The sequence below is a fragment of the Palaemon carinicauda genome, chromosome 18 (assembly GCF_036898095.1).
Source record: "Palaemon carinicauda isolate YSFRI2023 chromosome 18, ASM3689809v2, whole genome shotgun sequence".
Lineage (NCBI taxonomy): Eukaryota > Metazoa > Arthropoda > Malacostraca > Decapoda > Palaemonidae > Palaemon > Palaemon carinicauda.
The window spans coordinates 62,804,511-62,830,062 of NC_090742.1; the positions used below are offsets into that span (position 1 = coordinate 62,804,511).

The 25,552-nt window shown below is 36.8% G+C and overlaps 1 protein-coding gene across 2 annotated transcripts in view; it reads right to left on the minus strand.

The window, feature by feature from the left end:
- Positions 1-25,000, minus strand: part of LOC137657848 (uncharacterized) — a 38,125-nt gene extending 13,125 nt beyond the window's left edge. The window contains exons 1-5 of one of the 2 annotated variants that reach the window (XM_068392442.1): positions 24,862-25,000; positions 19,214-19,316; positions 17,442-17,629; positions 4,994-5,107; positions 4,373-4,639 (exon numbers count right to left, since the gene is read on the minus strand). In XM_068392442.1, coding sequence (XP_068248543.1) covers positions 4,373-4,639; positions 4,994-5,107; positions 17,442-17,629; positions 19,214-19,316 — 672 coding nt within the window. In that variant the 5' untranslated portion in view covers positions 24,862-25,000. Of the gene's footprint in view, positions 1-4,372; positions 4,640-4,993; positions 5,159-17,441; positions 17,630-19,213; positions 19,317-24,861 lie in introns of both variants that reach the window. The other variant, XM_068392441.1, reaches the window with a different exon arrangement.
- Between the last annotated feature and the right edge of the window lie 552 nt (positions 25,001-25,552).

Sequence of the window (25,552 nt, forward strand, 5' to 3'; positions counted from 1 at the left end):
CACACGAACTTCCTGACCACAATCAAGGGATTTCTGTATGGAATTGGAGATTGTAAGAAGGACATCACATGCTCCAAGGCCTTTACGAAAACCAAATTGCAAACTAGGGAATAGATGATTACCTTCAGCAAACCTATCAAGACGTTTTGCCAGAAGACATTCAAAAACTTTAGATAATATGGGAGTTATGAAAATTGGGCAGTAATCAGTGGGACTTGAGGTACCACAAACATATTTATATAGAGGAGTAACATTACCAATTCTCCAACAAGTGCTAAAAGCTCCTCTTCTTGCTAACTTGCACAAAATAACAGATAACTTTGGAGCTAAGAAATCTGCTGTCTTTATAAAATAAACAAAGGAAAAATACCATTTGGATCTACACCTCCATAAGTATTAAGGTCCATCAACAGAGCTTTAATTTCACGAGATCGAAAAGCTAAACTTGTTAGTTTAGCCTCAGGAAAACAGGAATGAGGAAGTTTAAGTTTTTCATTATTCTGTTTACTGTCAAAAACATCAGCCAAAAGGGTTGCCTTTTCCTTTGGACAGTGAGTGACTGAGCCATCTGGTTCAAGTAAAGGAGGAACTGTTGCATCTACACCAAAGGTTGCAGATTTAAAGGTAGAGCACCATTTATGTTCCTGAGTTGTACCAGAAAGGGTTTCATTTATGGTTAAATTGTATTCCTTTTCAGTTGAGGCATAAACTCTCTAAGTAAAAGCTCAAAGCCAAGTATAGTTATTCCAGGTCAAATCTGATCTGTTACCCTTCAAAAGATGATAGGCCTCCTGCTTCTCCAAATAAGCACATCTACAATCATCATTGAACCACGGTTTGTCCTTCACTTGGTACCTCAGCACACGAGAAGGGATATGCCTATCAATTATGTTGACTAGATTCTCATTCAAAGGGACAACAGGATCTACACTACTTATAATTGTGACCAATTCAAGCACAAAAGATCATGCAAAATCCCATTCCAGTCTGCTTGGGATTTCATATAAACTTTACAAGAGTATGATACATCAGGGACAGGCTGCTAATGAAATCAAGGCATGATCAGATGTCCCGACTGGAGAACCAACCTTACTAGTTATAACGTCACCGGAGTCAGTGTATTCGAGGTCCAAGTACAGTAATTACCAGACCTGTGCGTAGCTTCATTTATGATTTGCTCACAGCCTGATTCAGAGGCAAAGTCTAAAGCTCTTAAGCCATGGCGATCGGTAGGAGAGATAGAACTTAACCACTCCCTATGGTGAGCATTAAAATCACCAACAAAGACAAAAGAAGCCTTTCTATCATCATCTTGTATCTTAGCCATGATGGTAAGAAGACAATCAAAGATAGAATCTTCCATATCTGGATTCCGGTAGATCGAACACAAATAAAAGTTGTTATGCCTGCCACAAACTTTTATTACCTGAATTTCATGACATCCACATCGATAGCAGGACTTATGAGAAGCAGGGTACTCAGTCCTAATATACACCGCCATTCCCCTGGCCCTAGGGATGGTATCACATTTCAACATTATTGGCTTCTTAAACCCAGTTATAAGGAGCTCATATGAGTGCCTCATATTAGAAACCAAAGTTTCTGAGCACAAAAGAATATCATACTGTCTGGACGCATCTGTAAGGTCTTGAATATTTGCATGAAGACCACGAATATTGCAATACAAAGACAACATTGACGAAATCTAGGACGTACTAGTCCCGGATTTCGCTCAACGTCTCCGGACAGCATAAGAATTAATAGAAATAAAAAAGACACATCATACTTAAAAACTAGATTAACAAGAATTATAACAAAAAGAATATGTACAGAATTATAAATAAAGTGATTGATGAAACCCATAGACTATAGTAAAAAGTCGGAAAAACTGGTCAACATGGAGAAGCCGATACACCATGTAAGGCTAAATACCCTCCAGGATAGCCACTTCAACTGAAGGGAGGACAGTAAGGATGGTTTTGAGAAGAAAAAGGATCAGAAAACGAAAAGACAACGTCTTGATAAACCACCAGGCATCCATGGCCCTTCTATTAAGCCTGCCCAACACACCATTTCAAAAAACAAGAAGAAAAAAAAATCAAAAGATAGAAACGTGTGCCCGAGTGTACCCTCAAGCAAGAGAAGCAACACTCTTGCACCTTTATCTGGTCTGGATTCTATACCAGCCAGTATGGTTATAGGGCTTCTATCCCCTAAGGCTGAGTCTCTTATTAAAGGACAAGGGTTTGCAAGCCCGAGGTCAAGGTCAAAGTCGCTACTTAGTGTACGGGGGCGACGGGATTCCCCGCCACCAGCCAGTAACTACTGAAACCTCATTATAAATCCTAACAGCCAAAGTTCTAGCAAAGCTGAAAGCATACACTTTTTAACCCTTTTATCCCCAAAGGACATACTGGTACGTTTCACAAAACCCATCCCTTTACCCCCATGGACGTACCGGTACGTCCTTGCAAAAAAATGCTATAAAAATTATTTTTTTCATATTTGTTTATAATTTTTTGAGAATATTCAGACATTTTCCAAGAGAATGAGACCAACCTGACCTCTCTATGACAAAAATTAAGGCTGTTAGAGCATTTTAAAAGAAATATACACCAAAATGTGCTGGGAAAAAAGTAACCCCTTGGGGGTTAAGGGTTGGAAATTTCCAAAAAGCCTGGGGGTAAAAGGGTTAAAGGACTGAGAATAGGAAAAATGAAAATGACTTAAAATTTGCGACACTATCCAAAATAAATTTAGGGGAATATTTGGAAGTTGCCGTTTCTGATAACTTACAAGAATAAGCATCATCAGAAATAACCTTAGTGAACTTTAGATAACTTTTAGAAATAGGTTTCCATAGTAATTGAAAAGGAAATAAATCAGCGGAGTCAGGCGCTTCCTCGATTTTCTTCATCCTCATATACCTGTTCTGAAGGCAGATCAGAGACATTGCTTACTGGTTTTACCTTTTGTTTACATATTTGTAAGGGAACTGTGGCTCATTTGTTTTTCAAGGGACTCTTTACGGCAGTTAGAGTTGACCAGAGACGAGCAGGTGGCCAAGCCTGCAAGTGAACTGTGCTCACTGCCATTGAAAACATGATGCAACCAATCCGCTTTTTCCTAAACTGTAGCAAGATACATTTTGTTCTAAGGGAATAATATGATATGCCATGTCATCCACTTATCAAAAATGATATTACTTTAGAGCGCTTACTTCAAGTGGAGTTATCAGGATCCAGGCTAACAACTCTGTCTTCTGCCTCGCAATCTTGCTCCCTAAAAGAGTGGCTAGGATTGGGGAAGACAAGGATTTCACAGCAGAAGGTTAAAAGTAATACAGTAAAGAACTCAAAGCTAAATGAGAGAACCATGGATCTGTAATGCGCTGTGCATACTGAAAAGAGCGCTAGATTCTCTAGACCCAACTTGAGAAATCAGGTTAGGTTTTGAAACAGGGAAGGTTAGTCAAGAATGAACTGCCTTTAAGCTAATCAAAGCCCTTATTAGATTTCATAAAAGGGGCTAAAGTCATTAAGAGCTTTTGAACCTCATCAACATCAGAACTAAGACTTTTAAGTGCTGCACTGGAGTTCAGAGCTGGCGTGTTGTTATTGTCATCCTCCCTACTATAATAAAATAGCCTAGTCTTCTCTGGATTTTCCCCTAAACAAAAAGCAAGTTTCCTTCTACATTGAACTTTTTAATTTAGCCTGCAACAAAGAATCATACCCTTCCATAAGAGGAACAGTAAGGTCTTCACAATCCTTACAAGGGTTATCTAAACCACAATACTGTCCTTGACACAAGAAAGAGAGAATACGGAACATGGTCATCCAGAATTAATTCACTAAAACTATGCAATAGTTACAGACAAATCCAAAACATATCTCTAAAAAAAATAAAAAACCTAAATCTGAACAATCTTGAGTAATGGCTTATCAACAAGCCGACAGTAATGCAAAGACCGAAGACACGAGCAGTACGATTTGCCCAAGCTCTTAGGTATTGCCAATTATCCACTAGATTGTCTCATTATTTTACTAGAGGTACAAATCTATTGAAAGGGAATAACACTGGAAATCTTTTAGTCATAGGGTAAAAATTAATCAAACGCAGCTTTCAGAGAGAACCAATTTGAACATTAGAAATAAGACAGGTACCCTCAAACTTCAAACAAAATATTAAAAATTCTATCCAAGAGTGTTTCATGAATTTAAAACAAAGAATACATAAAATGATAATCAGTAATTTTCTTTACAAATTTTACCAAAGCAAATATAAAATGCAACATTTAAAACCTTAATATACAATATTAATTAATCTCTTCCGCTAAACAGACATTCAAGGCAAAAGATCAAATTGTTACCTCTACAGTGTGAAGCCATCGCTGTGGAGGAACAAATGTGTATTCGCCATATGTAGGCCACAAAGGACGATGTGGTCCGTACACGGGAAGTGATGAATTGTATGATATTTCAGTGCCCATACAATAATGCTGAGGAACGTAATTAGGGGGTATGTTAACACACTGTGTCACAGACTTCAAATCTTCTTGAACAGGTAGGCGATGATGTTTTGGGTCATAACATGTATAATTCACAGGCGACTCATTCCAGTCGACACTTAAATTTACCTGAAAATAAACAAATTGGAAGATTTGAAACATTAAAATATAGCTTATATGCAGTGTTATAGCCTAAGCAACATATAAATCATGGCAGCAAATGTACTGTATATTATTATTATCATCATTACTTGCCAAGCTACAACCCTAGTTGGAAAAACAGGATACTATAAGCCCAAGGGCTCCAACAGGGAAAATAGCCCAGTGAGGAAAGGAAATAAGGAAAAACTACAAGAGAAATTTAAGAACAATAATAATATTAAAATACACTATGTAAATGCTCACTGAACTATTAGATGGTAGCAATCATGTATCATCTGATCTATTCAACCATAACTGTGAAATACCACAGCCTCCACTCACCTTCCCATTATCACACTTTATGTGGGGAACCCCCATTGCAACGCCATGCTTGTCATCCTTCATATTTTCCGGTAGATTATCCGGAACGGCCGCCATTCTGTTTGCGTCCTTAACCTGAGGTGGATGAGGAAACCATTTGCCAAGCCATTTACCTATTGGGTCTTCCTAAAAGAATTCAGACCAATTAGTACATTTAACAATTCCTAAACACAGCATATTCAACCAAGTCCTCCACCATGATAACGGTCGTTTTAATTTTAGAAAACTAAAAAAAAATACAGCAATTAAAGCACCTCATATTAATGATATGAGTAATTACAATACACAAACTTTGTCATGCAAACTGTTATAAATGAGCACTAATAATTCAGAATTAAGAATACTTCTAGCAATGCCAAATATAAAAAAAAGAAAAACATAAAAACAGAGATATATAATAGATATGATAGATGCAATACTCTAGTAAAAAAGATTTACATAAGAAAACAATGAATAACATAATTTTAAAAGTCAGTTCAGTAAAAAAACAAAATACTGTAGTTTATAAAGTCAGTTCAGTAAAAAAACAAAATACTGTAGTTTATAAAGTACAACACTATAAAATACCATCAGATCCAGCTTGGCCAACTAAGCATCAAGTCACTAAAAGCTGAATTATACAAATATCATAATACCTAATTACAGCTAAATAGACAAAACAATGATGAAAAAGTTGGATTGCTTAAACAAAACACGTCTGACCAACGCAAGTGCTGAGGAGGAATGAGGATGGGGGTGGGGAGATGTAGGGGGTATGTAGATGAAGGAGAGGTCTAATTGGTGAGGGATCTATGGTCGCGGTTCAATCACACCCCAGTTTTCTATACCGACACTCAAAGAGTGAGCGAGCTAGGTTTATTCCTGGCATTCCATGCGTCTCTTTTCCTCTGATATATTCAGCAATATCTATGCCTTAGAAATGGTGCTAGAGGAGCATTTCACTGGGCAACACAGGTCGAGCCCAGAAACAGATTTTTCCTTCGTCAAAATCCCTTTTCTAGAAAAAAAAGTTTTACTTTATATCAAATTTGCTGCATTTAAAAAGTCCTATAATCTTGAAACAGTTATGATACAAACACTGGCTACATAGTTAAACCAAGAAAATAAAATCCAACAATAATAATTCATCAAAGCTGCAAAACAGATATACATGCATAAATTGAGTTCTAACATGCCACTCAAGCTGTTTTAAATAAGAAATTGGTGTCCTCAGGTTCCATAGTATTATTATTATTATTGCTAGCTAAGCTACAACCGTAGTTGGAAAAGCAGGATGCTATAAGCCCAGAGGCTCCAACAGTGAAAATAGCCCAGTGAGGAAAGGAGAAGAGGAAAATAGAATATTCTAAGAAGAGTAACAACATAAAAATAAATATCTCCTATATAAACTATAAAAAACTTTAACAAAACAAGAGGTAGAGAAATAAGATGAAAAAGTGTGCTCGAGTGTACCCTCAAGCAACAGAACTCTAACCCAAGACAGTGGAAGACCATGGTACAGAGGCTATGGCACTACCCAAGACTAGAGAACAATGGTTTGATTATGGAGTATCCTTCTCCTAGAAGAGCTGCTTACCATAGGTAAAGAGTCTCTTCTACCCTTACCAAGAGGAAAGTGGCCACTGAACAATTAGTGCAGTAACCCCTTGAGTGAAGAAGAATTGCTTGGTAATCTGTGTTGTCAGGTGTATGAGGACAGAGGAGAATATGTAAAGAATAGGCCAGATCATTCGGTGTGGATGTGTGTAGGCAAAGGGAAAATGAACCGTAACCAGAGAGAAGGATCCAATGTAGTACCCTCTGGCCAGTCAAAGGACCCCATAACTCTCTAGCGATAGTATCTCAACGGGTGGCTGGTGCACTGGCCAACCTACTACCTATATCAAAGGTCAAAACATTTTTTATTTGAATTCTGATGCTATTCTAAAAGCATATACAGTACTGTAATGTTCTTTCATGTCATTATATCTAGTTTCACCTGACAAGTTTATTTGCATGTGGGACAAAATTTACACATTTATTCCATTCATTTGCTTTACTAATACTGTACAGCACTTTAAATAATGTATTTGTTGACTTTTAATAAAAAATAGTATTACTTCCCAAGGCTAACTTTCTGTAACAAAAGCCAAGCCTTTGACATTCTGAACAGAAAATGTCAAACAGAATAAGCCTTTTTCTCTTTAAACTTTGTTCATCTATGCACTCAAATTCCTGTACAAGATTGGTGTAATGTTCAATAAATATATCTGATTATGCATTTACTTATACCTTTGCCAATTTACTTCCGGTTTTAAACGCGCCACAAATGTATAGCACATTTTTTACAAAATAACAGATTAGGTCATACGCTTGACGTGCCAAAAATCATAGACTTCATAAAGCAAGGAACTTTCCTGAATAATTTCTTTTATTTATAAGAGTTTCTTAACCAGGATTATTTTCAAGTCTTTAAGCAGAATATTACTGAGGACTTCGTATCAAATATTATATACCTTGAGCATTCCAAATATATCTATGGCATTTAATCTAGTCCAGTTCTGTTTTACCCCTAGATTTTTTAACCCTTTCGCCCCCAAAGGACGTACCGGTACATTCTTGCAAAACACTGTTATTGACATGTTTTTTGCATATTTTTGATAACTTTATGAGAAACTTCAGGCATTTTCCAAGAGAATGAGACCAACCTGACCTATCTATGACAAAAAGTAAGGCTGTTAGAGCAATTTAAAAAAAAATATATAGCAAAATGTGCTCGAAATTAACCTTACCTTGGGGGTAAAATGGATAAACAACATATCCAGCACTTGATGATAAAGCTTCATCGATTCAAAATTTCAGCGAAATAAAGTACTTCATCACTAATTAACAAATATGACCACTGGGAAAAATCACAGCTTCTCAATTTGGCAAAGGTTGGATTCTAGCAGCAATCAATACACAAGGTAGGTCTTTAAATCTAGAGTATCATATACAGCATATTCCTGTAGAGATCTTCATCTATTTCTATACTTTCAGCATATTTATGTTGAATATTTAAGTCATAAAGTCTGAGCAAAAGAATTCAAAATGCAGAATAGCTGCAAAAATAACAACAAGCATAACTATGATCGTAAGTTAATAAACTTTGCTGCAATACTAACAAAATATATTGACCTCAAAGGTTCTAAATTAAATACTAAACTAAAAAAAGGATACTTATAAGTTCAAAAAAAAGGGGGAGTGAAAGATTTTAGCATACAGTAAAATCTGTTGGAAATTATATACTACAGTATATACAGTACGGTAGATCATAAAAACTTTTGTAAAGTTCTTGTCTGTGTGTATTTTACAGACACAAATCTTATATAAAATTATTGAAAATTATGGGATGCACAAACTAACTCTCTAGTAGCTCTTTGTATTTCTACTAGCTATATTTTTTGTATACCATTAGGAAATAAAATGTTAAAGTTCTTGAGGCAACATGAGGTGCAAATGAAATGTTCATAACTTTTTTAAGCTTACTACCTTTTGCTTCTTTTATCGTTGTGTGGCTGCAATAACTAGTATTTCTGTTTCAATAAAAAGCAATATTGTACAAGTATTGCTATTTTTGCTCTTATCCTATTTATTCTCTCTAAAACTAATGCATACACAGCTGATATGTTAACGAATTTGTTTGCCAACAACTGATTATTGAGAGAATAACAACTTTACATACGTTCAAACCTTGGGTATTTACAATATCCATCTCATGGGGGAAAAAAAAGCCAGCATCCATGATAAAACTTTAGGGATCTATACCTATCAAACGAGGAGTTTTACACCTTTGTTTTACACATACCACAAATTTTTATAGTAATTTTCATTCTGCCTGACTATACAGACCTAAGTCCCTAAATAGGAGTATGTTTTCAGCTTAGCTGGAACGTGTCTTAAAATTTATAACAAGGATTTGGTAGTTACTGAGTAGCCACTTTGACCTTGGTTGAACTTTGACTTTGGTTGAAGTGGTAAGTGAAACTAAAGGAATCAGGATTGTATAGATAGGAAAAATACAAATGACTTAAAATTTGTGATTTGTTTCAATACAAACCCTCATCCTTTAATAGGGGATATATCCTTGGAATGAAGACCCTATAATCAATTGGCTAATTTGAAATCTTGGGATGTTAATAAACTCAAACCTGATAGGTATGCGAATGTTGATTCCTACTACCTCCCAACACTTTTCATGGGTTAGATTTTGTCTGCTGACAGATGGTCGAGGAAGAACCTACCGTATATCCTTGGAAGGTTATGTCATCATGATATATGGCCTATTAGGTATAATGTATCCTTCATTCTATCCATCATCTCCTTTGCAAGAAAATTGGGGGATATACTTCTAATACCTGACTTGTATAGAACAGTTGCTCAGTATGGAGGCTCACCTGCAGCTATGTCCAATATAGCAAATAACAGAATGACTGTAGCACCCAAAAGGAAGGGGGAAGAAAAAGAGGAAAAGGGCCAGACACTACACCTCTTAATGATGACCAGTGTCTTGGACAAGAAGCTTCATGTCCCATAGGGAGCTAGGTAAGCAACACAAACTGCTGAGCAGCTACAATAGGTCCCAACAGAAATGTCTACCATAAATATTTGTGGGTATACTCCCATGGATAGTGAGCTTCAAAAGTTGCCTGATGCTTCCAGACTCTGTCCTTTAGCACTTGCACCACTGACAGGTTCTTCCTGAAGGTTAAGGTAAATCCAATCTTCTGGATTTGTTTGGTTGCGTCTAGTGTGATCCTCTCACTCCCTTGTGGGAGAGTGTGTCAAATTGTTCCATGAAGCCAAAACAAAACAATTTCAGGCTCTCTAGTTGTAGCATCTCCCCAGAACAGGAAGGAAAGTAATTCCTATCCCTGCTAATCACCGTTGTAAGGAGGAAGGATGAAGAATTGCAGGCATGGTCGGTTAGATTCTAGGTCCTGACCACGATCTCCTGGACCAAGGCTATGGAGGTCTTCTTTTCTTCAAAATGACTAGTGGTAAAAGAAAAGATACGGCCTTTTCCTACTCGTTTCATCAGGCTACCACGAGTTCGAGCGGGTCCGTTTATGAGACCTGAGAACTCGTGAAAATGCCCCTAGCAGCCTGAGCTATCTAAGAGGTAAAGACTGTCACCACTTTCCCATGCATCAAGAGTCTTGTTGAGTCTCGAGAAGAATCCAGGTCTGAATCCAAGTTGAAAACTTTGATGGAGGACTGAGCGGTACTACCTCTACCATGGAAATTGAGGAGCTTCCCTGATAAAGGAAGAAAGAGAAACAGCTAAATTGGGTACTACTCGGTGTGTGGCTGCTTGGGAGCGATCATGGTCACTTTGAATCTCAATGTCTCCAACTAACTGTTGAGGAATCTGAGAAAAAGGAAAAAGAGAATGAAAAGGTGTAAAAGTCTAGGATTCCTGGTGATTTTGGAAGGCATCTTCTAACTTTCCGGACCGTATGTGACTAGGTGAATCCTGGAACAGTTGGAGTCACATAAATGCAACTCCTATGAATCAGACTTATAGGACTATTTTGTCCATAAGGGGGAAAAGAAGGGCCGAGTTCTTTCTTCCTGATTGGCAATGTGAACAGACAAAGGTGCACCAAAGTGAAGGAGTAACCTTCTATTGATGGTCATTTACAATGACATCTTCATCACCAGTTTACACTAGCGAGGGAATAAACAGCAACAGGAATGCTGTTAAATCAGGAGCAAGAAGTATATAATGGCAGATTACATAGAAAACTGTCAGTCAGATACAGCTATCTGGAAAATTGCAAAACCTTTCACCTTCCTAATTTCCCTGACACAAAAATTATCTAGAAGAAAAAAAAAACAGATTATGACAGCCAGTTGGTGGTGCCAGGAGTATGTTTGCGCTCTCCAGAGGCTGAAAACAAAGTGACCACTAAGTGTTCTAGCTGGGGGTGGGGCATCCCAACCACCCACCAGTAACTACCAACACCTCGCTTAAGGTTTTAACAGATGAGTTTGAACCAAACTGAGACCATATTCCTATTGAAGGCCTTAGGTTTGCATTTGTGGTAAAACAAAGCTACCTTACCTTAATCCTGTACCAAAACTGTAGTTTAGTGCAACTACAGTATGAAGGACATACCAGTGCCTAAATTATAATGTACTCAATTTAGACGTGACACAATTAGGCACATTAAAAGTGTTACTTGAACTGTGGTTCTTACGAACCTTATATTTCTTACTTAAAAAGGCTCAACAAAGGACCAGAAATCCAAAATATTTTAACTGGTTACCTTTATCATTCCTTCCCCTGGGAAATTATACACCTCTTATTTAATCTTGAAACTTTAAGAACACAGAAAATTAAAAGTTATTGGTACTGTATATGCCTTGTCACAAAAGGCTTTATTGTATTTAATATCCAAACATTGTACCATGCAGCAATGTCCGAAGATTAAACTATGAAAAACATTTTAATAAGAATAAAAGCACATCCAAGATTTGTAAGTAAACCAACATAAATGCATTAAGAAAAATCCACACTTGTTTGTAGCATTTCATATAAGCAATAAAAGAATTTTGCTAAATCATTTACAATGAGGTAACTAAAATTTTATACTGAACATGCAATTCCAAATAGGGTAAATCATCATCCCCGTGATGTTACGAGTAATTATCGAACCTTCTATTTTCCCTCTTTAACCAAGTACAACTTTACCTTACTCATCAGGGGTCTTTGCCTCTTATCCAACACACCAAAATACCAAATTTTTCAAGTAATTTGTACTTTTCCTAGCTACAAACTAGAGGACTATGACTTCAACAAAGCTGGAACCGCTGATTAAACTTTTAACAAGGTAAACATAGTTGCCTGTAAGGGTGGCAGGTAGACCCTACTTACCCGCAGGTGAAGCAACCTCACTTTGACCTTTAACCTAGGACTTGTGAGGTGGTTGAGGAGAGGCAGTTTAACTTGAAGGACTCAGGTTTGTATAGTTAGGAAAAATAAAAAGGACTTTAAAAAGTGTGTGATTTGTTCTTATACAAATACAAAACATCTTCCTTTCATAGGAGAATTCATTATGAGGGTGGAAGAAAAAAAAACAAACTCAAGAAATGTCAATAAACATCAGTGCTGAGGAGTGAAAGTGATATCTCCTGTCAACCTCTCAACTGCCTAAGGTATTAGGATGGGTACCTACCAGGAGACTGGTAGGCAGTTGTAGAAGAACCCATATCTGAAAGGATATACTGTATACAGTTGTCTCCCACTTTTCGCGAAATCACTTTATGGCAATTAGCTACCAGCAGGACCAAGGATATTGTCATCCAGGGACCTGTGGGTAGCGTAGGTGGTCTGTCATACCAGACTCATTCCTTCAGAACTAACACCATTGACAGGTTCTTCCTCAAGGTTAGGGCAGATTTGTTATCTCTGACTTCAAGAGCTCAAACCGGAATGTTCCTTGAACTTCCTTCCATCCTCTCGTTGGATCAGTATGTCTGATGGTGCACGGATCAGTTTGATATCTTCTTTGTTCTTTTGCTGCAGGAAGTCTCTTAGAAGCACCATCTTGTCTTCAAAGGAGAGAAGGGTAATATGTCCTAAAACCAACTTGTAACGAAGATATGGAGAAGGAGTTATGTACAGCTAAAATCTGGATCTTGGGTATCAACTCCAGATAGGATAGGAAGACCTTTCGCCATTAAAGACTAACTTGCAACATACAAAATGTTGAGCGGTACACCTATTATTGGATGAGGAAAAAGGCTCATGAATAGACATGGTTTAAGGTCCTAAACGATGCCCATTCAAGATTCATATAGGGTCCACTTGAGGGGCTGGAAAAAACTAGTGATACCCTAAAAAGGACTGAGTTCTTGTAGAGGAAAGACTGTTCGGAGCTACTCCTGAGCCTAGGCTTATCACTTGAAGGGTAAGGTCTGAGCGCTTCAGCCTGAGAACTAGTTAAAATCTGACTGAGGAGGTCCCTTGATGGAAGAAGGAGAGGAGAACCACAAACCACTGTAGAGAGGCTCAGACTGGAAAAGAAATTCTTCTACGACACCACACAAAATATGGCTAGTTTTACTAGTGACTCGAAGAGGAGCATCAGCAAATTCAGAGACAACCAGAGTATGGTACTTAGGAGCCAGAAGGGTATCACCGACGTCATCAACAAACTGTCGAGAATCGGTCAACTAAGAAGACAGGCGGAAAGGCCAAGTCATCCAGAAAAAAATGCTATGTTGGAATGAATCCTGAACACTGCCAACGTTCTTGGAACTGAAGAAGACATTCTGGAACTGGCAAAAAATATACTGGAAGTGCAGATTAACTGGGAGGTGATTGACAAAAAAACAAGAAGCCTTTACGCAACAAACGAATGTGTGAACCTCTAAGGTCCTACTATGTGTCGCTGGTGATTGAGCATGTCTGCTAAAATATTCTCCATGATTGGAATGAACCTTACTGTTAGCTCTATCACATGGTTGGTTAACCCAGTACAAACCTACTCACCCAATCACAAAGGGTATGTGAAACTGTATCCCCTTGCTTACTTAAATAAGTCCCGATGGCGTATTTGTCCTCCTTCAATGCTATCAATCCTATCAAATTTTGTTGGGAAGCTTGCCAAGCAAATGTGTTGCTCGAATTTTCAGTAGGTCAATATGTAGACATGCAGGCGTTTCACTTCTTTGAACCACATCCCTGAGGTGTTACGGTTCCTCAGGTGTACCCTCTCTACCTTGGATACATTTGTGAAACTCCCTGGAGGTGGTTAGTAAAGTTGACCTCCCTTGGAGGGGGATCTTGTCAATCAGTAACTAGACCCAATCAGATCTTATTACTGTTCCACTGAAAACAGGAGGTAGGGAATTTGCTGGCTGCCAATCAGAAAAGCTTTCAACAATCATGAAGCAAGTGGTGGTATTGGAGCCTGAGTAGCACTAGTTAGCTTCAAAGACAAGAGAAGACTCATATGATGCCACTGGCGATCCAAAAGTTTCTAGTCCTCACTCTTCTGCTTGGTTAGGAGACTGTGCTTACCAATTCTCATTTCATGGTCAAAGGAAAACTTGACTGTCTCAGACCTGGAGCATTGCTTCCGTATTGCAAGAAAAGAGTTGGAAGACCTTGGCATCTCTGAAACTCTCAAGGCATGGAAAAAGCCCATGTCCTGGACTAGTTTCTGAGCATGGGAAGATCTAGGTCGATGAACAGTTTAGGCCTGTCAGAAAATCTCATTGAAAGAATTTTCGTCTGGTGGCACTGGGAAGTAACAGGTACCAGTTCCGTAGCGACTTGAAAGTAACAATCACAAAAAAAAGGATTGTGCGTTCCAATTACTGTGGTTCCCAATTACTATAGTCTGGTTACCAATGGGGCGGAGGACTGTGGGACGTCAGCAGATTAGATGGATGGAGCAGTGAGGAGGAATGTGGTTAAGATAGGACTATGGGAAGAAGATGCAAGAAATAGGAATAATGTGGATGGAAAAGTTGACTACAATACAGTGGAATTAATAAGGTCAAAAGATGTCAAGCTTGTGACCACTGATGATTGCATTTGTGAAGATTGGGCGAGCGGACAATCTATCATGCGTGTGGATGATGGCACATGCACGTGAATGATGGGCTCGTAGATAATCTTTTGGGAAGATGATTGTTACTGTGAAGTATGTGCGCATAGATGAAAGGCTCGTAGACGATCATTTGAGCGGATGATCGTTTTCGTGAAACATGTGCCCATGGAACCATAGAAGGTAATATGGTCCGAGCCCATGTGCAGGGAAACATTGCGCTCATTATTATTATTATTACTATATTACTAGCTAAGCTACACCCCTAGTTGGAAAAGCAGGATGCTATAAGCCCATGGGCTCCAACAGGAAAAAATAGCCCAGCGAGGAAAGGAAACAAGAAAAGAAATACAGTAAACTACATGAGAAGTAATGGACAACTAAAATAAAATACAGTATCTTAAGAACAGCAACATCAAACTGGGTCTTTCATATATAAACTATGAACAGACTTATGTCAGCCTGTTCAACATAAAAACATTTGGAGCAAGTTTGAACTTCTGAAATTCTATCAATCAGGATGATCATTCCACAACTTGGTTACAGCTGGAATAAAACTTCTAGAATACTGTGTAGTATTGAACCTCATGATGGAAAAGGCCTGTAGACATTGTACATGGGGTGGTTACCAGTGGAAACCTTGTGTGTGGAAAGTGGTCTCTATGAACTGTTCTGTCTTGTATTCTAAGGGATTGCTCAGGAATGATCTGAGGAGTCCACTTCACCACTGGGCAATCTCTTCGAGGGGAGCGCCATTCACCCCCAACCAGCAGTGCATGAGCTCAGTTTTACAAGAGATAAGCGTACTGTCTCTGCCACGGAGGGAGAAATGGACTTCCTGGTATTCTCTGACAAGAACTTCAAGATCTTCTTGTAGAAGTTGCAGTGAAGAGACCAATGAAAATGAGGCAGGAGAGAAGGAAGTATTTGAAGTTTGTCTTCTATAGTAGTCACGCAGACCATGATTTTGATCTCAAGGGGAAAGAGCCACAACAGAACTACCAGAAGATACATCGAAAGCACCTTTCAGAGGTCAGGAACAAACTAAATGAAAGGAGAACAGCGGTGTCCTTCCCTTCACACTTGGTCAGCAGCATGCCATTCACTCTTAGTTCATGCTGTCATCGTCTTTTAAAAATCACACACGAGGGATAAGAACACTAGCCTGACAGGAATTGCTATGTTGGATACTGGCAGGTAGCAGAGAAAACTACAGTATCTAACAACTAGTCTCTGTATCAGGAAAAACTACATATCCTTGACGTCTTCTATTGATATCCCTCGAGTGTAACTGTCTGCCTGAACATGGGAAAAAAAAAAAAAAAAAAAAAAAAAGAGAGAGATTAAAATACCCAGATGAGGAAGATGAGATGTACATCAATATTGTCTGGCAGCCAAAGTCAAAGTGAGGGTTGGTCGACCTGTAGCCGCCGCCACTGGACGGGCAACTATGTTTACCTTGTTTAAAAGTTTAAACGGCATTTCCAGCTTTGATGAAGTCATACAGTACTCCTCTTAAAGAACAATGGTCTGTAGTTGTGTAGGAACACCCGATATGTTTCTACGCATAGCATATGTGAGTACAGTACGATACAGAAGGTCCTCTACTTACAATCATTCAGATACAAACACAAATCAAACTGAAATCATAAATCTCAGATATTGTATCAAAAGTTTCTAAACTGTAATAAGATAAAAAAATACTGTAATAAAACAATATTTTATTTATACAGTAAGCAAAACAACATTTACGATAACCTGATATTCATTTCATATGAAACGGGGATATTTGTTGACTTTTGTAGCTGGAAATCGAGGGCATGGGAAATAGATTAGGCCTACCCTAGGCCAAATTTTTACACAATTCTACCTACAAACAATTACATTTAAAATAACAGCTTCTTGGAATCTATCAAGTTTGTAAATTGAGGACCTTCTGTACCTCTAAAAAGTACAGGGTTAGTTATACAGGATAATACCTAAAACCCGTCCAAGGCAGATGTCCTAAACATAAAATTGCACTATGGGTACAAGCAATGAGTTATTTCTAAATCAGAGAGAATTTGATTTTAGTAATTTGGTGGCAAAACTCTCATAAACGGTTATTTGTCACAAACTTAGCAGTTAACTTTCACGATGGATATGGATTGACTGATTAAAGTCAACTGACGCTTCTGAAATTAGACCCAGAAAGGAGGGAAAAGTTCAAATGTAGATGACGGTAGTTGTCTTTTCACGTGAACTTTTCCTTCTTCACGTGAACTTTCTCTCTGGGTACATGTTATTCCACAAACTCAGTACTGTCATTGTGGGAATGGGTTGATAAAGAGTTCAAGTAAAAACAATAAATTCCAGTTCAGCATAATCTAATCTAAAGTTATTGCTATGATATATTTCATTTTCAGATTTTCTTTACTTACGATATATTCTAAATCTGCAATATTAATTCAAAACTGACTGCATGAACTTCCTAGACTTAAAATATCACAAATTATTAGTAATTTGTATTTTTCCTAACATACTTACCGAGAACTACTTTCTTAGGAGTTACCTGGAACCTCCTCTCAACCGACCAGAGTTTTGTGTAGTTTACCCTACTCCCATTTTCTGTAATGGTAGGCCTAGGCGGAAGGATACGTGCCCTAAGGGCAATCCCGAGGCAGGCCACATGTGAGCTAAAATCCCCTAATTAAAAGCTATGATAAGATGAGAACAGATGCTGTAGACTTGATCCATTTCTTTTAATTAGAGCCTTGTAAAGGCAAAGGATAATTCTCAATTTCTGCTTATCTTTCAACCACTTTCATCTAAATTAATAAACCACTTACTGTTGTCTGAGGATATTCATCCTCCACATCCTTTGCTATCCTGATTCTGTCCTGAATTCTCCGCAGCAATGCAGATTCCACAGCATCGATGGCCTCTCGCTCTGCCCTCTGAAGTAGATGTTTTTCATAGTTATCATCTACCAACTCATCAATTCCATTTGCTTCATCAAATTTTGTTTCGGGATCATCTGAAAAGTAAACACAACTTTATATACAGTACAGTAATAGACTTTTATCATTTGCATTATACAGTAAAGTAGTTGAAATCAAAGGCCAGTGGATTTCTATATAAGAACTCGTAACTTTTTGAATGCCATTGTATGTACAGTATTGAGCATCCGATTTTTCTGCTCACTTGGGCCTCTTTTTTCATATTTTACACATAGTAATTACCAGATTTTCTCTTTTACAATATTCCGTACATATAGTACCCGTATAGAACATGAAAATTTTTCAAAACAGGTAGCATATAAATCAAATAAAAAAATTTATTCAGATATACAATAATAAATCTTGTAAAGTCCTAGTTTTTATATATTTTATGCTAAGATGCATTAAGCTAAATATCCAAAGAAAGAGCCTAGGGTTTAAGTGCCAAATAATTTGGTGAGATGGCACTCCAAAAATAATTTGGTGAGATGGCACTCCAAAAATAATTTGGTGAGATGGCACTCCAAAAATAATTTGGTGAGATGGCACTCCAAAAATAATTTGGTGAGATGGCACTCCAAAAATAATTTGGTGAGATGGCACTCCAAAAATAATTTGGTGAGATGGCACTCCAAAAATAATTTGGTGAGATGGCACTCCAAAAATAATTTGGTGAGATGGCACTCCAAAAATAATTTGGTGAGATGGCACTCCAAAAATAATTTGGTGTGATGGCACTCCAAAAATAATTTGGTGAGATGGCACTCCAAAAATAATTTGGTGAGATGGCATTCCAAAAATAATTTGGTGAGATGGCACTCCAAAAATAATTTGGTGAGATGGCACTCCAAAAATAATTTGGTGAGATGGCACTCCAAAAATAATTTGGTGAGATGGCACTCCAAAAATAATTTGGTGAGATGGCACTCCAAAAATAATTTGGTGAGATGGCACTCCAAAAATAATTTGGTGAGATGGCACTCCAAAAATAATTTGGTGAGATGGCACTCCAAAAATAATTTGGTGAGATGGCACTCCAAAAATAATTTGGTGAGATGGCACTCCAAAAATAATTTGGTGAGATGGCACTCCAAGGGTTGAATATAGCAAACAAAGCTGAACTTGGGATGCAAAGATAATACCAAATTCCCTCATAAGCTGCTATTATAACTTTAAAATAGTTTTAACTGGATTAATGAGCTACATTTCTCTCTTCTAAATAGTGAACAAAAGGATGTGTTGTTAAATGATAAAGTGAAAATTAGGTTCTCGTACTGAATTCAATTGGATTGGGTGGTAGTTTTTATAGTTTATATAGGAAATGTTTACTTTAATGCTGTTACTGTTCTTAAAATATTTTATTTTTCCAGTTTTCCTTTCCTCACTGGGCTATTTTCCCTGTTAGAGCCCCTGAACTCATAGCTTCCATCTTTTCCAACTAGGGTTTTAGCTTAGCAAGTAGTAATAATAATATTAATGATAATAACAATAGTACAAGTCAACTGCTTATAGTAAGCTAACAATGTTAAAATCTATCAAACTCGTACTAGGTCTAGATAACCCATCGTCAGAATCTTATTAGAATAATAATAAATATAAACTATGAAAGCCGAGACACTTACCAGAGACTATATAGCCCATATCAGAACCAGGAGGAAACACCAGTCTAGCCTGAGCCACACCAAGAAGAAAAGTGACCACGGTGATATAGACTGCCAGCGTCATCTGCCGATAAAAGAGGATTGTTATAAACCTAGTCATAAGACGAAAAGCTACTCCAGGAGACTTTTACACTTACCGGGCTTACAAAATATCATTAACTAGAAGTTTCACACTTCACAGAATACCAACAATTTCTTGCTAAGAGCCTATCACCTAGTGTTTTATGCATTCTAACAAGAGAGGCTGATGACAAAACACTATCAAAAAGGGGTTACACAAATCCCCACACTAAATACTCCATATCTTCTACAGTGTCCCTTTGGTGCCCCAGTAATATCGACATCCCTTTTTATATTTTATCGGAGAAAAGTAGTTAAAAGAATAATACTTGAAGTTAGAAAAAAAAACACTGTTGCAGTCTCGCATTCAAGTAGCCAAAATAACTATATACGATTGCTCGATATGCAGATTGTGATATCCTGCAAATGACCCACTTACATGGGTTCAGTAAACTGTAATAATTTTTTAAAAGGGACAATGCAGGGAACATACTGTACATTACACCAATATCTTACAATCAACATAACCACCCAGATAATTCTTGGAAATTAACAGGATTTGATAGTGAAATGCCAATAGAGTATTATTTAACCCACGATATCATCAGTGGAAGAACGAGAGAGAGAGAGAGAGAGAGAGAGAGAGAGAGAGAGAGAGAGAGAGAGAGAGAGAGAGAGAGAAAGAGAGAGAGATTTTATTTATTAAAGAACATGTTAATGCTATGTTTAGAGAGAAACAGAAAAAGAGAGATGTCTTAGTTAAAAGAGCTTGTTAATGCTATCATGGTTTTCTTTGCTTCACTTTTTTCTTTCTTTCTGTTCATCACGCTGGCCCTTCTCACAAATGATCGTTGCCAACAATCTCTTTGTCCTTTATCCCTATCAACAAAAGGCGTTCTATCTCTTCCAGGGTATTGCTAAGATGTCTTGTAATAATGGTGATCCCCTTCGATGGTTATTTTCTTTCATTATATGAAATTACACCTAACGCTTACTATACCGTACATGTAATTTACTATGAATATGACAAACTATTCCTAAAAAAATGGCAAATAAAAGCACCGAGGAGATTTTCATGTTTCCAAATGTTAATTATTATGAAATCACAATAAAGCTGAAAATTTTCTGAAGGCAAAACCACAATGTTTGACAGTGCATTTATATAATATAATATAATTTCCTATTCTTTTAAATTCTTGCGGCGGCTTAAAGAATTCACGAATACTGTAACGTACATACAGTATTTCATAGTAAATAAAATGGTGTAGAGTACACAGAAAACATCTGCCTTCCACAGAGTAAACAAATTTAAATCCACCTGTGTTTGGTTGTCCTAATGCAAATAAGCATGTTTATTAAACTGAACACTTGCCAAATCTTATTAATGAAATGCCTGTGGCTAAGCAGTGCAAATAACTTGCCTAATTAAACTATTCACCTTCAAACTTGCGTGAAAAGTAAATGGCTATCATCCAGAGAAATGAATAAAGCTTAACAGAAGGGAAAACCAGCAAAATTAAATGATAAATTGTCCAATCAATTCAAATATGAAACATAAAAGTTTTATATATTTTCTATATAAGCTGAATTATATCACTGCATTATACTATATAAACATACAAATCATCCATCTAAAATACATAGACCTTTACCCCCAGGAAATTTTATCACACCTATGACAAAATAAGTCAAACTTTACGGGTAGAAGAGAGACTTTAGCTATGGTCAGTACCTCTTCAAGGAGGACACTCCAAAATCAAACCACTGTTCTCTAATTTTGGGTAGTGCCATAGCCTCTATACCATGATCTTCCATTGTCTTAGGTTAGAGTTCTCTTGCTTGAGGTTACTCAGGCATACTATTCTGTTTCCTTATTTCCTTTTCTCACGTGGGCAAAAACATAACCCCCTTCCAACTTCGTTGGTGGAGATAATAAAAGGACATAAAGCAAGTGCAGATAGAGCCTGAGAGAACACTGCAAAGACAATTAAGTAATGTCTAAGTACACTGCATGTGTTGCACTGATGGCAGTACCTCAATATGGGATCAACAAATGCACTGTAATTTCATTGATAAAAACATTTTCTTACAACTGGTTCATTCCCCAAAGTTGTAATGCAATGTCATATCGTATAGTAAAGTCCTTCAAAAAGAATGCAACCATACTTACCCCATACAAATGGGAAAATGCACATTAATAGAAGAAGAATAGTATTCTGCTTTCATTATTTAGCAATGTTTAACATCTACATGTGTTACAGGATCACAAAATACAGCACCTATAAATCCAAATATACAATAAGCTAAGAATGTTCCATTATGTTTAAAAAATCACTATAGTAGACAAAATCATATCTATTATATGCATTTATAGAAAAATAACAAGTCTGTAACCTAAAATAAGTTCATTTTCAAGAGGATACAACATCGTTAGTTTTCTCATCAGAATTCTCTTAAGCTGGATATATCTTCAGTTACCTTCATTCTGTTTCTCTAGCCCACTTTGCCTAAATATCCATTTGGTCTAACTCTTCAAGTGTACAGTACTGTATATACTTTTTCCATAGGCTTTTGGGACTTCAAGAAGATGGTACATTTCCATTCTCAGGGTCTTATGACTCCTTTATACTTTGAGGTATATTTTTCCATTCACTGAACTCGACGTCAGTGTTTTCTCAATTCTACTACGACGTTCAATGCAATCCAGCTATGAACTACAGTATTTTTTACATTAACCCTTTTACCCCCAGGCTATTTGGAACTTTCCAACCCTTAACCCCCATGGGGTTATTTTTTTTCAAGCACATTTTGCCGTATAATTTTTTTAAATTGCTCTAACAGCCTTCATTTTTGTCATAGAGAGGTCAGGTTGGTCTCATTCTCTTGGAAAATGCCTGAAGTTTCTCAAAAAAATATCAAAAATATGCAAAAAAAAAAATTTTAATAGCATTTTTTAGCAAAGACGTACCGGTATGTCCATGGGGGTAAAGGGATGAGTTTTGTGAAACGTACCAGTACGTCCTTTGGGGGTAAAAGGGTTAACCACTTCTGCATAATACCAGTCTGCTGTATATTACCATCAGAAAAAGCATGTATAGTTGTATAAATTTTAAAAATTACTAATCTAAGCTATAGTGGGAAAATATACCATTCAAATGATATTAGTTTCAGGAACACATTGGAGTTTTCCTACAATACAAATGAATGATTTTCAGAAATTGAAGCCTGCATCGGTAACTTCTACTCACGGCTTATAATAAACGGAGTTTGAAACGAAGCGAAAAATCTATTTTTGGGTGAGATGGCCATGTCGTCCTAATGGAAGGTTCCTATTAGTAGCCATCCCTAAGAAAGTTACCAACAGGAACCTTCCATCAGGACGACATGGCTTGAGCCCAAAAAAACAATGTACTTTCTTATCGCTGAATCCTTACATCTTCATGAAGAAGCTGTACTTTGATCATCATCGTTAACGTTACTATACGTCAAATTTTTCCTTTAAAGTATATGGTTGAAAGTTGAATAATTTTTCACAATGAAACTGGCGCTCTATCTACAATCTATTATAAATGATGTTCCCAAAGAAATTGAATTCTTTAGTATGGAGGATATACTAATGTATGGGTCTATGAAAGCAATGCACATTACCTCCTTTAGCATAACTAACAAACTAGCCTATCTTAACCTACCTTTCCTTTACCCATCTTTTACTTAGTGGGGCTCCAACCCATAGGACTTGCAGTATTACTTTACCCCGACATCATTAGCTGCTGTTGGAAATCCATTCTACCCACGACCTAGCTCTAGTTCAGATACATCACATGAGATAATGTGAATTTGTACCTTAAGCGCAGAACAAATAATTATAACTGATTGAAGCTTATGACTAAAACAAAAATACTGCAGAAGTATAATGCATGATAATAAAATTATTCTTCATAAACCTAAGTCTTAATTATTATTTTCATCTTTGGTAATAGTCAAACCTCTCCGCTTAGCCTAGCCTTCAACATTTCATGGAAAACTGGAGGGGAATAAAACTATTAACCCTTTTACCCCCAGGCTATTTGGAAATTTCCAACCCTTAACCCCCAAGGGTTATTTTTTTTCAAGCACATTTTGCAGTATATTTTTTTTAATTGCTCTAACAGCCTTAATTTTTGTCATAGAGAGGTCAAATTGGTCTCCTTCTCTTGGAAAATGCCTGAAGTTTCTCAAAAAAAAATTATCAAAAATATGCAAAAATAATTTGAATAGCAGTTTTTTGCAAGGACATACCGGTACGTCCATGGGGGTAAAGGGATGAGTTTTGTGAAACGTACCAGTACGTCCTTTGGGGGTAAAAGGGTTAATGGAGGTTATTTCATTCAATCTTCTTTACAAGTAGGTTTCTCAAATCGACAAAAACAGGTCAGCTCAGGGAAGTTCAATCTATTTACTGGAACCTTTGTAGTTAGTTGGGACAGACCAGATGTAAAATTTAAGTTATGAATTAAAACCACATTTTAATTGGGAAGCAAACACAAGAACATCACCTAACCTAATTCCCCCCAACCTAACCTAGCATAGGGGTCTACAACCACTTCAACCCCACCTCGGACTGCCGTATCATTAGCTTACCCTCAGACCAAGCCTCAACCATATGTTTGTTTCCAAACCAGCTTCACTACTGGCAAAGTAATATTAAATCATAATATTGTATTTCGTAAATCATAAAACTGGCTTCATATCGTATTACAGACCAAGTTAACTGTATTTTCTTCAAAGAAAATCAATTTGACAAGTAATAAGAAAATCTAGGCCTGTCCCAATGAACTATATTCACTTACCCCTGTGACCTATCAATTACCTCGACTAGGACTAGTGTGAGGGTGCGTCCACCGTTCTACAAACCCCCCCTACTTTATCGCACCATAGGCCTACCAGGAAATGCTAGCTTTCCGATAACCTTGAGGCTGAGATACGTAACCTAATAGATACAAAAGTACCCTTAAAATTTTATTCCTAGGTTTCTTTAATTATTTTATGCAAAATATCCCAAAATATAAATAATAACCAGTAGATTATCCAACCAAAAGAGCCATAACACCAGAGATTTTTTGTAAAGGTAAAAAGGGTCAACTTTGCTTAACTGGAACATGTCGTAATAAACATTCGATCTTTAATTCTAAATACGGTATGCACTGGCAAAATGCATACGAGTTATTAAATTTCTGTCAAAATGCACGTGCAATTGGAAGATATGCTGTAGTTTCCAGGCTGTTGAATTTTTTTTTTTTTTTTTTTTTTTCTTTTTTTTTTTTTCTTAATTGAACATTTTGACATAACTGTGACAATGCTTCTAAAAAGGTAATAGATTGTTGGTATCAATTATTCACGTGATAAAATGTATAACGGGAAACCTCACAACATATGGGAACCTGCCTAGATGGCAATAACAAGGTCATTTAGCCCACTTCATCGACATAATAGCATATTCTTACTTCCAGTAACATCTTATGGCCTGGAAACGATACATAATCTTCTTTTAAACATAATATATGATTTACCTTCAAAATGGGAAGAGACGAGTCAGCTTACACGTTAACTTGTTCAACTATCGATGCGACTGACGGATAACAGCTGTTGCAATGAAGACGAAGGCTGGAGAGTTTGTTTACAGAGCGCGTTCATTAACGAAAAAAATACAACTTTATTTACTTTATTGTAAAAATATATATATATATACGAACAGACGAACCCAAATTAAAAAATATATTAGGTTAACATTTTAGTATTCTATATTCTACATAGGGTTCTATTTTTTTGTATACTGTTTATTTCTTTAAGTTGATCTGGATAGTTTGTTTACAGAGCGCGTTCATTAACGAAAAAAACACAACTTTATTTACTTTATTGTAAAAATATATATATATATACGAACAGACGAACCCAAATTAAAAAATATATTAGGTTAATATTTTAATATTCTATATTCTACAGCGATACTACCATTTTGTATACTGTTTATTTCTTAAAGTTGATCTGAATAGTTTGTTTACATAGCGCGTTCATTAAGGAAAAAACCCAACTTGATTTAGTTTATCATAAAAAGAAATATTATATGAACAGACGAACCCAAATTAAAAAATATATTAGGTCAATATTTTAGTATTCTATATTCTACAGCGATACTACCTTTTTGTATAGTTTATTTCTTAAAGTTGATCTGAATAGTTTGTTTACAGATTGCGTTCATTA